The sequence below is a fragment of the Drosophila santomea genome, chromosome 3L (assembly GCF_016746245.2).
Source record: "Drosophila santomea strain STO CAGO 1482 chromosome 3L, Prin_Dsan_1.1, whole genome shotgun sequence".
NCBI classification, from domain to species: Eukaryota; Metazoa; Arthropoda; class Insecta; order Diptera; family Drosophilidae; genus Drosophila; species Drosophila santomea.
Genome location: NC_053018.2, coordinates 12,035,999 through 12,049,899, shown reverse-complemented (window position 1 = coordinate 12,049,899; position 13,901 = coordinate 12,035,999). Strand labels below are relative to the sequence as shown.

The window sequence follows — 13,901 nt, the reverse complement described above, 5'->3', positions numbered from 1 at the left end:
AGCGAAACGAAAGCCAAACAATGGTCTATACTAAAGTGCGGAAATTAAATAGCAACTAAAACGCATGCAAATATATTCCATGTTTATCATACGTTGATAAGTGCACTTGCAGTGGTTTATTTAGTTGGACAAGTGCTCACATTCTGAAATATGCAAATTGGCTCTGTCAGATGTTGAATTTAAATTTTTGGAGAATTTGAGGTGTGGAGCCAAAAAGTTGTGTAAACTGAAGTGATTTAAGCCATCCGAATCAGATGAATATTTAATTATCTGCGGCTGCATTGATTTCGATAGTTAAAAAGAGCAATTTTTGCTGTTTTTTGCTGGGTGGCAATGACTAACTATGTGACAAAAAATGGTGTAAAATACTAAAAGCCTTTTCCGCTATTTGTTATAGCTATGCTAGCAATATTATCTTTTAGCTGTCGAGATTCGACAGATAAAGAAATCGACGGAGGGGTTTACACAAGATAGATACCAACGATTTTACTTACATGGGACACACATCCTTGGACCAAATTGCACAAACGATTATTTGCATGTAACTCAATTTGTTTGGGCTGCGATCTAGGGTGAATCAAATCCAGGACATGATTCCTAAGCGACTGCCAAAGCCACCAACAATAAACTGGCAAACTTGAGCTCAAGAACCCAAAAAGAGGAGGGGGCATAAGGAGGTAAGAAGGATAAAGGGGGTAAAAGGTCTGGGACCGGGGCAATTGTCCTTCGAAACCATTATTCACTGGGAACGCTGTCATCTTTGGTCGCTGGCGCCATTTGTTCACATTTGAATAATAAATTAAATGTTGCAAATGTCGCTATGTCGCTATGTCGCTCTGTTGCAGTTGCAATTGCAGATTCGGTTTTCAGTTTCAGTTGCCTTTCAGCGGACCGGGCATTTGTCCAGCTCGAGATTCTCCTGCTCCTCCGAGCTTGGGTTTTTTATGCGTTCCGCCAAAGCCATAAAAATCGCCATTATTTTCAAGCTCCCCCACAAGTCTCATACTCATACATACCTCCCGTCTTCATTTCGCGCTTTGTTGCCTTGTCCACTTTCGGGACCTACGAAAGCACTGTGAAAAATTCCAGTGTAGTGATTCAATATCGATTAAAATTTAACATTTAAAAATGGTCAACTTTTTCGATAATTTTAAAGTGATTTTACATTAGAAACAAATAATATTAATACAGAAATATTGAAGCATAGTCTTTAACTACACCTTTATTTTGCCCGTTTATTTCGAAACTAGTGCATTGATTAAAATGCATTACTAAAACAAAAACTAAGGGAACAATTCGAAAAGTAATATTCTTTTGTTTTATTTCTCTCTGTGCACTTTTTCATGCCCTATCCGTGTCGGTTGCTCCGCTTGAATGCTCCCCATCATTGAGTTTGCCGATAGTTTGCCAAATCCCCAACACTCCGCCTCTTTTCCATTGACACCGCCCAAAAATGTCGAGTCCACACTTTCGTTGGTGCTGCTAGTCAAACTTTTCACTCCGCCCAGCGTTTCCGTGTTCTGTGCTCTGTGTTCCGTGTGCAAATAGTTTCTGGCCAAAAAGCTGTCATTCCAGAACTTTTCTCACTCCCTGTTCCACCGCAGCGCTCCAAGTGAGTTTTGATTGATGGACATGGTGGCTGCGTGTCAAGTTCGCCAGTACCAAACACTCCAAATCCATTGTCCTTCTGTTCGCGGCTGTTGAGCCAGGATTGCGATGCGGAATTGATGAAACACTGGGAACAGGGAGCCTGCACATGACTCCCGAGAATCAAATGGCACAATCAGCCAACTAAGGACGCACTGGGATTATTATTATTATAATCAAAATTGTATAGATACAACCAATTTCTTTATTCATATAGAAATGTTTAATGTCTGCGTTATATATTCTTTCTGTGCTCATTTATGTTGCTTAAAGTATATGTTTATCAATAATAATAATATTAATAATAAATATTGCATTTAATAAATATAGAAAAATAGAAGGTAGTCTCTTGCATGAAACTTTACTGACCCGCACAACTTTCTAAAAAAAGCCTCTCACTGGCGAAACATTTATCCTTCGAATGATAACTGATAATGAAGATTACGCACATCAATCTGTATCCGATAAGTCATTAGTTCCAGCCACAACTCATCACAATTAGGAAAGTGCTCAGCCGCTTAACGCAATCAGCAGCCAAATTACATTTAAGGCCAAATCCATTGAGACATGCAACTGTGTCGGCCAGCCAGGGCCAATCAACTTTAAATTGTTTAATGAACACTTAGAACGAACGTTTCGATTGCGTTGGCCCAAAACAAACACGTCCTGCCGAAGGACATGGGCTGAAAAATGTAGGGACTGGGGGGCGGACATTCGACGGTCATCGCCCACATAAGTCGCAATGGGACAGGATGGCAGAATAAACAAACAAAATGCGAGGCCCTAACACAGCCATTGTGGCTAACGCCAACAGTCTGCTGTCCTTCGGGCCAATCTCCTGGGCCAGCACTGGAAAAAAAACCACGCCTGTTGTAATTTCTTAAAACAATATCAGTAATCAATGACAAGTTGTAACAGGGCGCTGTCTTATTTGTTTTGTTTTCTTAAAATAATTTAGAAATAACTTTTAAAGCAGCCATAAATAATGGCCACTCTTTTAGCTGCTTTATTATGATATTTAATTAGCTTTCTTTTTCCTAGTGTAGCTTTTCACTGTGTTTGGGTTTCGTTTTGGTTGTGCCTTCCAGAACTGCAGCATTTGAATGTGGCTGTTGAAGGGGCAACCTCAGTGGGGAAGGCAGAAATTACGTGGCAGCCACAAGGCAATTTTGTGGCGTGTGGACACTGGAATGAGAGCAGACTCTGGCCAGAGACTGATGTCCATCAGCGTGAAATGGCCAAATGACATTTGAAAAACTAAAAACAGCAGCAACAGCAGCTGGCAAGTACCGCAGTCGACAACTCTGGACTGTCGACATGCCCGCTGCGCACTCTCCGGGGTCCTTGGGTTCCGGAATCCGGAATCCGGACTCCGGACATTGGACTACGGACTTTGGACTTCGTACTCCGTAGACGGTGACCGAACAGCTCCGTCGTATCCGCCTTACAATGAGGGGCGAATTGATAAAGTTGACCACAAATTCGTTGTGCATTAGCTTTTTACTTCATGGCCGAATCAATCATAATCAAAGCCGATAGCCACTCGATAAATTGATATGCTGAAGTTTATTGCACTGTCTGCGAAAGTTATGGCCAGTCAGGAAAGTTGTCTTATGCGAAAATCATCAAAACATCGTAACGTGACAGAAACAGCTGTGTTCACTAACCATAAAGTTGAATTAACCTAGCTGATATAAGAAACTAAACTGGCATAAAGAATTCCATTTAAAACTAACTAGCTCGCACTAAAATTAGTATGGAATTGGCAGAGGCTTGGGTAAATGGCATGTTAAGTCACAAGAATTTTGCAATAACAAAGTAGCTTTAAAGAAGAGCTTAAGTTATTCCAGCAATTTACCATCCCTTTCCATTTTTTTTTCCTGAGTGCTACTAGGATGTGCGAATATTTTGGCACTCGCACCGTTACACACACACATACATATCTGCCCAAATTCTTGGTGGAGCCACTGGGGGATTATTTATGGAATGGATTTGCTTTGTTTCCCACGAGTGCCGCGTATAACATGATATATGCCCCTGGCTGGTATGAGATATAGCATGACAAATACTTTTCAGCATACAGCATACAGAGCATACAGCAAAGAGCGTTTCCTGTCCACCGCCCATTGCGAAACGAGAGCCCCTTTGGCTGTTGCACATGCGGCACAGATTTTAGTTGTTTTTAGTCTCGGACTAAATTCATCCAGCCCGGGTGTTGCTCACAAAAAAAAAAAAAAAAAAAAACATATATATGGTAGAGAGAATCTACTAAAAACTGCAGCTGCAAAAGGGAAAATAATGGCGGAAACTATAAAGCATTCCGTAACAGTTTCTTTTTTTTTTAGTTTTTTGCCTGCTCCCGTTTCTATTTTTCGCCCGTTGCCGTTTTCATTGTTATTGTCCTTGTTGACGTTGGTCCTGCAGCCGCCTCCTTTCGCCTTTTGTGCGAACTGAATGGCTCTGATGTTGCAGCTGACGTGCTGCAGGTTGTTGCAGGTTGCTGCATGTTGCTGCATGTTGCTGCTGTTGCTGACGGAAAGAGTGGAGTTTTTTTCCTATTCCTATTGTTGCTGCCGCATAATCTGCTCATTTTTATTTAAAACTCAATTGGACGAATCTCAGCCCCGGGTCGCAGGATCAGCCAACAGGCAGCAACAATGGAGCCAATTTGTACCAAGTCCGACTGACGCACAACCAGCCATCATCCGTTCCTATCCCACTCCTTGGTTTGAAATAAAGTGCTAAGTGAGCTCTATTAGATCTCCGCAGAGATAATCATTATCACTTTTTACCTGGATATTTGCAAATTAATAATTTACTTACAGCGTTCTCCAACGAAGTGTTGTTTTTGTGTGAAGTAATGTAGTTTGCCACAAGTTTTACTAATTATAAATGTTTATTTATTATTTTAATGTATATAATTAACTACATAAATAAGTATGATATATTTAAGACGATGAATTCTTGAATTTGCTGGCTGAATCAATACTTATTGTTCATATATTGTAATTACTAGTTTCTTTATTTTAATTTATATAATTAACTACATAAATAAGTATGATATATTTAAGACGATGAATTCTTGAATTTGCTGGCTGAATCAATACTTAATGTTCATACACTGTAATTACTAGTTTCTTTAAAGAAAGCAATATATATTTCTCTCCCTTTGCCAAGTTTCTGAATATCTTCTCACTCATTACCTTGAACATATGCATAGCTTGGCCAAGCTATTTTCCACGCATTTAAGAGCTGGTAGAATGTAAGCCTTTTTGGCCCCAAAGTGTTGTGCGTCTGCTAGGTGGCAATTAGTCGCCCCATAAACAACCAACTAGTTGCCCTCATAAATGAGATTGTTTTCGCTCTTGGTGGCGTGTCAATGGAGGGCATGACCCGGACTAAACTAATTATAAACTTGACGAAACTAAACTAAGGCAAACCTGTGGCCCTGGCTGTCCTGGTGGTCATGCATTTTTCGGGCGGCTCTGTCGCCTGCGACAGCAAATGCGAGCAAAGTCTATGGAAAGTGTGGCCAAATCTGGTGCCCGGATTACAGCTTTAGCTCCCGCAATGCCACCGAGAACCCTGGTGATGACGTTGATGCGACCTCCGTTGGCAAACAAACTTTTCGCGTCACACCAAGCCGTCCCGGAAAAACCAAAAATCCCACCCTGCACCCTTCGCCTCCTGCCCAAAAATACAAAAAAAAAAAGGAAAAAAATAGCGGAAAAGTGCAGTGCACTGCACAATGAAGCGCCTTTTAAGCAGCTAACTTTTCGCGAGATTTTTACTTTTTCGCACAAAATGTAGGGGGAAAATGTGATGCTACTATGTAGTGGATGCAGTGCAGCGAGGGTGCCGGTGTAACGGCGATAGCGGAAGCACGTAAAATATTTGCATTTTTATTAAAAATTGAATAAATTGAGATGAATATTTCTTTCGCTGCCAAAAGTTCTACCCTCCGTCATCTTGTTATCGTTTTATTACTTTCACGGAGCCACACAAAAGTTTGCTGCCTTTTTTATGAAAGTTAATTTCGATGTTGCCAAAGCTGGCAACGTTGTTTAAAATTCATAATTAAAAATAGTTGAAAATGTAGCGAGTGGTCAAAGCGCACGTCGTTCCCTTTGTGGCTACGCTGTATTTAATTTAACATAATTATTTCAGTGCACGAAATCCAGCAAAAACCGAGCACTGCTCTCCATCACGCTCGTTGCTCATACGCCGTGTGGTGTCGATTTTCCAGCTAATTAGCTACAGTCCGGGCGAAAAAACTTCGTGAAAACTTTGTAAAGCAATGTCTTTTCACAAAAATGCACGAACGACAAGCATTTTTCGCCCAACAAATCTGCATCTCATTAAACAAACAAAATGCAATATAGAATATAATTAGGCTTTCAGGATAAATATAAGCACTTGATTTAAGTTGTGGAAAATCTTGGTTTAAGTGAATGCTGCAATAACTATTATTATAATTCTAACTTTTCAAATTGTATGCACCACTTACTTGGACTACTTCTTATGGTTTCTCATGCATATGTATGCATGATCAATAAATCATTCAAAAACTAGTTTGCTCTATCCCAAGATAATGTTACAAGTTTGTTTTGTAATGTTTCAATCTAATTTCATACTTTGCTTATGAATTCCCTGGCTTGTGCTCGACATTGTGCGCATTTAGATTTGATTTGTACTTTGCACAGTTTGACATAATTCCTCAGGCAGTCGCAATATAAACAAATCATTGCCTGCCCCTGGCAAACTTTCTGTCACAACTTTCACACGACAAAGTTTCTCCATTTGGTCCTTTGTGCGCGTGGGCGTTTGCCACGCCCCTTCTCCCCTCAAGGGATAGTGCGTGGGTCGAAGAAGTTAGCTTTTCGGACCTGGGGACACGCCACATGTGTGTCCAAGTCCATGAATTATGACTAAGGCTTAATTATGTCGAGCCAAGATTAGCCCGGCGGCAGGCATGATTTCATCACTCTGAATGGCAAAAGGTATAGAGGATCGTGTGGGTTGCTTTTGGTGGCTGGGCCATTAGGAGCACATTGATTCTGATATGGTTATTCGGTTCATTAAAAAGTTTCCCCGCACATCGTGTTGATGTTTCAGGCAAGTTATGAATATAGCAGGACGCTCGAAGTTTGCTTCTTCTGCTGCAGTTTTAATTAGGGCACAAAATCAACGAAGAAACTTTGACGCACTTTTAATGAAGCAAATTTTCGACGAACGCTTGTATCACCCTGAAGTCAACGCCTCACCACCTCCACACTTCAGAAGTTAGAGCATTGTATTTTCCGACCATGGGACCAGGTAAAGAAACCAATTTAACCGCCAAACGAGAAAGGAATTCATGATGTTAGCTTGAGTATATTTTTCCTATAAGAAATATTTGCTTTAAATGGACGGATGTTTATACGGACGGACAGAGCGGACAAAATGAACGCGTGATGACTTTTAATTGAAGAATTGCACTTTATGTGTTGATCAACTGGTTTTTTTAACATCCATTTCAGACGACTGGTTTCGGTGGACTGCCCGACGTCACCGAGCACTCGAACATCCGCCGCACACTGTCCCGCCAGAACTCGATCTCGAACAGCGATTCCGGCGGCGAGATAGCCAGCATCCAGAAGTCAAAGGTGAACTTTGGCAATCCTCTGGCCGGCGGCGTGGTCGTGGGCGGAGATATAGTGGGTCTGGACGCCAAGTCGCCCACATCGCTGGGTTCCACAACTGGAGCCGGCGCCACTGGCAAAGCGAAGGCTAAGGCGTCGAGGAAAGCGAATGCCAGTGCAGATGGCGGACAGAAGGGCAGGCGTGGATCCTGGCTGGTGGCCATCACTCTGGTCAGCGCCATCTGTCTACTGGCCATCGCCGCCACGTTGGCCTACCAGCACTTCCTCATGGCGCCCAGCCGCAATTCCCATGCCCAAAGACTGAGAATCGTTCGTCGTATCCTGCGCGAGGTGCCGCTGGTCGACGGGCACAACAATTATGCCTGGAACGTTCGCAAGTACGCCCACAGCAGCCTGGAGCTCCATCTCAGCCACGACGTGGACCACAAGTCACTGTGGGCGCGGCCGGCGTGGGCGCAAACGGACATGGAGCGACTCAAGCAGGGATTAGTCAGCGTCCAAGTGTGGTGAGTTCCATTCTAAGTATTATCGCAAATATATCTAAGTTGTCTGTTCAAAAAGGAGAACTCATAAAGTGGAGTTGACAGAGCTAAAAATCAAAAGGATTAAATTCAATCTTATGTATTAGGTTTTTAATTTAATTTTTAGTTTTCTATTTCACAATTAGATAGTTCTATTTTTCAGGACCCTCACAGGTTAATAGCTTATCACAGTGTATCAATATATTCAAGGCCCAACTTTTCAATATGTAACTATAATCATTTTGTATAATCAGCCATTGACGTGATTTAAGTACAATCGCGCCTGTATTGATGCTTAACTATAATAACAGCATTCAATGGGGCGTATACGCAATGGAAATAAGCCCACCGGCTGCCCAGTCATGAAAATTGAAAAGTCACATGAAACCGCAATCAAGCCAATGCGACATCTAGGCGGGTCACAGATCTGAACCCCTACCAACTGCCATGCACTCGAGTGCTGGCCAAAACATGGTTACCATAGCCAGCTGCCACGCCCACCGATGGGCATCCAAACAGCCGCCCACTTTGCGTGACCTCCACTATGCGTCCCCCGCGCGGCAATAAAAAGCTGCCAACAATTTGACTGCAAAATAAAATTTGGCAACCGGCTGGATGCCCCAGGGCAAGCAGCCAACCAGTCTGCTGTTGGCCCTTCTCAGCCGTGGCCTACACAATGCACTGGGAGAAAAGACTACTTAATGGGCACTGGGACAAAATCATTTTAGGGTGTATAAAATGTAGTAGAAATTGAATGAGATCAAAGACGCTATACACTATTTATACTTCCCGTAAACAACTAACAACAAGTTAAGCAACCTATTTTGCAACGAAGAACAATACGTCGGATATTAAGTTGTTACTACTGATATTTCTCAGTGTATCTTACACCCACTTAGAGCACTTTTTCGAATTTGTTTGGTGGGAAAAGAAGCGGAGGATGGGCACAATCTGACAGGCAGCAGACAGCTGGAGTTTGGGAAAAACGCTGATGGGCAATCGACTTGAGTTCATTTTGGTAGGGAAAACTACACCCCAAATTCCAACCACCACCCACCACCCACCAGCCTACTGCTGTGCCCGCCAGATGGCGCAAGCGTAACTTTTCGCCAATTTGGCGTTGCAATTCGCTGGACGACCTTGCTGAACTTCGTTTTGCACAATTTCAGCAGGGCTTCTGGTTTTACCCGACCCCTCGGCGAAGTTTTGGATGCCCCCCGGCTCGCTTATTGCCATATCAAATGGCAAACTAAAATGCTAACTAACCACTTTGGCACTTTCAATTTGCATTTTCCAATAAAACTGCAGTTGCGGATGGCAGTAAATGTTGCGAGCTGTGCTAAAAAGGGCTAAAGTCAAATGACAAGCATTTTGTAAAAGTTATCTGTTTCCAATTAGAAGGAAATTACTGTATATACACATTATATATGCACAAATAGAATGTTAAATAAATATATAAATAAATACATTGTATGTAAATATACAAAAGCCATATTAAAGTATCATTTGTTGCAAGGCGCCATTCATGCATAAACGTTTATATCCTTTTGTTTTGGCACCGTGTTGACTCCTGGCAAAAGTGCGCTAACTCTTTTTCCTTTTTTGCAGGTCGGCATATGTGCCGTGCGAGGCGCAGGGCTTGGACGCGGTCCAGTTGGCTCTGGAGCAGATCGACATTGTGCGGCGCCTGTCGGACATGTATGCCCGGGAAACGGTGCTGGCCACATCCTCGCAGGACATTGTCGAGGCACATCGCCGTGGACTGCTGGCCTCGCTGATTGGAGTGGAGGGTGGCCACACGATTGGCTCCTCCCTGGGTGTGCTGCGATCCTTTTACTCCCTGGGCGCACGCTATCTCAGCCTGACGCATCGCTGTGACGTCTCGTGGGCGGGATCGAGTGCATCGCCGGCGGAACAGGGACTCACGCCCTTTGGCAAGGCCATTGTGCGTGAGATGAACCGACTGGGCATGATGATTGATCTGTCGCACAGCTCGGATGCCACGGCCAGGGATGTACTCCAGGTGACCCGCGCTCCGGTCATCTTCTCCCACTCCGCCGCCCGCCAGCTGTGCAATTCCACGAGGAATGTACCGGATGACATCTTGCGCCTGGTGGCCGAGAATGGCGGCCTAATCATGCTGAGCTTCGACTCCGAGGACGTGGCCTGTGGGCGGCAGGCGCGCCTCCAGGATGTGATCGAGCATATTAAGTATGTGCGTGCAATTGCCGGCATTCAGCACATTGGACTGGGTGCCGGATACGATGGCATCGAGCTGCCGCCCTTGGGGCTGGAGGATGTGTCCAAATATCCAGAGCTTTTGGCCGCCCTGCTGGAGGATCACAACTGGAGCGAGGAGGATGTGGCCATGCTGGCGGGCAGGAATTTCCTGCGCATCATGGAGACGGTGGAAACGGTGCGGGACTACTGGAAGCGAGCGGCCATCCAGCCCATTGAGCAGACAGAGCCACAGCCCAAGACGCAGTGCACCTACATGTCCTCGTGACCGCAGGCGCAGGCGGTGAGGCAGCGACGCGATGAGCCGCCCATGGAGCGGGCCAATCGCACCACTGCCACCTTGGCGGGCGGAGAGGTCTACTGGCATCACGGTCCGGAGTCGAGGGACTCCGCCTCCAATCGCACCACTCCGGCGGTCATCGCGGCCACGGCAACCAGTTTTACGGTCAGCGAACTGCTCCAGTAAACTGGTTCTTGAACGGCCCATCAATGTGAGGGATTTTGGCTTGCGGTTCGGCTCGCTGGGATATTAGAAAAGGTGGGCGGTTAGTAAAAAACCCAGAAAGGATCTTTAAAACATTTGTATGAATTTGTATGTAATGACTTTTCTTCAGGTTTGCTATACTTCATAGGTTTTAGGGAATGAGAGAAAAATAAGCTACTTTTTTTAGGTTTGCCTTTAGCTAAACGAACGTAAATGGAAAAGTAACATTTGATATGCAGGACTTTGGAAAAGTTTTCGAGTGCCAAGTATATTGGTGACTCAATAAAAAATTCGTTAAATAACCCAATATGTACATATACTAGCTACTTCTTCAAAATCTCCTTTGTGCTGCCATCAAGCGCCGTCGTTTCGAAAAGTGAACAACTGTTGTGGCGAACCTCGTGAATAATTAGTGTGTACTCGTAATTTACTTCCATAGGATGCATTGATAGGCGTATGAATAAATAATAATAATAAATGTACTAGTATTTAGCCCATAATTGTTTGCAGCTATACTTATTGGTGTTGTGGCAATGCATAATTTATGCACAGTGCGCAATACCTATTGATGTTGCTGTGCCACGGGGCGTATGCGCTATGCGACGAGCAGCGAACAGCGAACATCGAAAACCGAACCGCAAACCGAAATCGTTCTTGGCTAGCCTGTGACTGTATTATATATGTAGGGCACACATCAATGATTCACGCAAATTATCGCAATTAAGCGCAATATATTTAATCACATACATCACACATACATATACACCAGAATATTAACCATCGAAACGAATTAATTGCAGCAGATTTGCCACAGTTGGCATTTAAGCCAGGATCATAGGGTCAAACAACATGCACAACATGCACAACATGCACCACTGTATAATCAGTCGTGAGCACCGCCAGCAATTCAATTAAAAAGAGATGTTTCATCCTGGCCGCATGTGAATCCATCTGAATTTCTGTATTAGGTTAGTTAACAAAACAAAAATGCAAAACCCAAAAAAAACAAAAACAAAATCAAAAAACGAAATGTTGTTCGTGTATGCATAGCTACATATATACATACATACATATATATACCACTCGAAAAACAGAATATAAAAGTAAACTGCAGCAGAAGCAATGCGTATAATCGAATAGACCGACACGCATTTCCATAAAACTAAATCGGAAATAAAAGAAAAATCATAGAAAAATACAGCTTGTTTTTCATTCGTATGCTGTTGGGCTGGGTTGTGCGTTTTAAAATTTGGGCATACATTAAAACAGATGCAACTTTTTAAAGTAATCTTGCCAAAACTATGAAAAGAGATGCACATCATCATGCAAGTAACTTTGTCAAAGCAATGGCTTTTTGCTCAGTCAGCATTTAATGAAATGACACAACTAATATCGCTACATTAAGTCACAGGCATTTGCAACTTGCAGAAATTAAAGCATTTAAACATAATCTAGTCTTTAAATCTTTTCCGAGCTTTTAGTTCCGCGTATCCATTAACTTTCTTTTATGCTCAAGCAATCAACGGCTTTGGATACTTCAGTTTGTATTTGTACGAGTATATAGAATGGTGACTAAGTTACGGAATGTCGACCTTAGCTTAGCTATACGAATAGTACGGACAATCAGACAAACACAAGCGAGTCCCAATACAATCGCGGAGTCTGGGAAGATAAAAAACGTTAAGTGGTCGTAAATCAAAATTGTTCAAGAATGGGAAAGTTCGCAAAGTTCCTCTGTTCCTCTTGCTTTTACTACTTTGCGACGACGACACGGAGTCCCTTTGCCTATTCGGTCTTATTGTCCTCTTCCCTGGTATTTATTTTCAGATACTCTTAGCCGAACAGAAAGCAACTCCCGAAAGATCCGGAAATTGGCGGCGAGGAGCAACATCCTTGCTCTAGGCCAATGGCAGCCAATCCAATTTCGTGCATTTGCAGTCCATTGAGTTTCGCTTAAATTTTAATGAAACTAAGCGCCCACCATACAAAAAGGCATATCCCCCACAATTTTATTTGTCAGCAGCGATACCACCAAGTTTTAGTATCAGCGTTTCTTTTTTTCTTAATTTTTATTTTTGCTTGGTTTTTGCTTTTTTGTTTACAAGCCTCTGTTTTGATTGCTTCTGCTTGGCTGTGGACCCCACTCCGTAGGGCTTTTGTTCAATTTTGTTGATTTTGCGACGACTTAATAGAGTCACTAATTGTTGTGTACAGACAGCGAATGGTGGATAAAGCTTTGCTTTTCCAGCAATTCCACGAGAATCAAGGAGTATTGCCTGGGGAAAATTACCAGAAATGCTACAGGGTAGAAGATGTGGGTAAAAATGTGATTTATTGCTTAAATTTAATTGAAAAATACAATTCAATTTTGTTTTATTTAATTCGTTGTAGTCCAAATATATTTTTAGGATATACTCGTATGCATGTGAAAAACAATAATATTTGAAAATATTTTGCCAATTAGCCATTAATTAGATTAAAAAAAATAATAAATAAATAAAAATTGTAAACCAACATAGCCTGCAGCCAGTGCTATATTACTTAAGTTAGTTTAGTTTTTAAACTGCTCTAACCATTATAATAATAATAATAATAATAATTTGCGCACTTTTCGGTCTTCAATGATAGTTAATTTATTTTAACTTTACCATATAGCTAAAATATACGCATCAGCCTTAAAAAAGGATAACACAACATCTACTCGATGTCTCAGTTTAGCGTGAAGTCAAGGACTCGGAACTTTTGGACATCATCATAACTCCGTTTACGGTTGCATTGGCCATTAAAAGTAATTGCCCAATTTCACGGACACCTCGGCGTAAACAGCCACGACAATCCACTGGAAGTTGGGAGGCTGTGAAAGGACAATGGACCTCCCCAGGCGAAAATTAAGAACTGGCCGTTAACGAGACGAGCGGCCTGGCATCGCATTCTCATTAACACGCCAGTCCGGTTTCAATTTCCTGTTTCATTTTTCCTCTCATTATAAATGGCTCTCAACGTGGCCAGCCAGTTGAGTCGCCAACTCCGGACCACAGAGGCAAAAAGCCATAAACAATGTGCCACCACGACAACTGCGACGAGTTGATGGACAAAATAATGCCTGATGACATTTATAATGAGCTGAATTTTTTGTTGCTTTTCGCCCCTGTTGTTTCTGTGTAGCAGTTGATAAGTGGAAATTCGCTTCATATGGTCGAAATTTGCGATACATAGCATCATAAATTTGTACTCCCAACTTACTCAACCCTCGAACATCCTCAGTCTTCTTATTAAGTATGTATATAAAATGAAACCCTTTCTCTGCATATGCGCTTCCATTTATGAAAGCTAATCTTTATTTAAAATGAAATGATAATACAAAGGCTC

At 42.6% G+C, this 13,901-nt stretch overlaps 1 protein-coding gene across 2 annotated transcripts in view; it reads left to right on the top strand.

Moving 5' to 3' along the window:
* The window catches only part of LOC120447547 (putative dipeptidase NECHADRAFT_87110), a 94,798-nt gene extending 83,092 nt beyond the window's left edge, over positions 1–11,706 (top strand). For both annotated transcript variants that reach the window (XM_039628994.1, XM_039628995.1), the window contains exons 2-3: positions 7,167–7,795; positions 9,419–11,706. In XM_039628994.1, coding sequence (XP_039484928.1) covers positions 7,167–7,795; positions 9,419–10,316 — 1,527 coding nt within the window. In that variant the 3' untranslated portion in view covers positions 10,317–11,706. The remainder of the gene's footprint in view (positions 1–7,166; positions 7,796–9,418) is intronic.
* Positions 11,707–13,901: the final 2,195 nt, after the last annotated feature.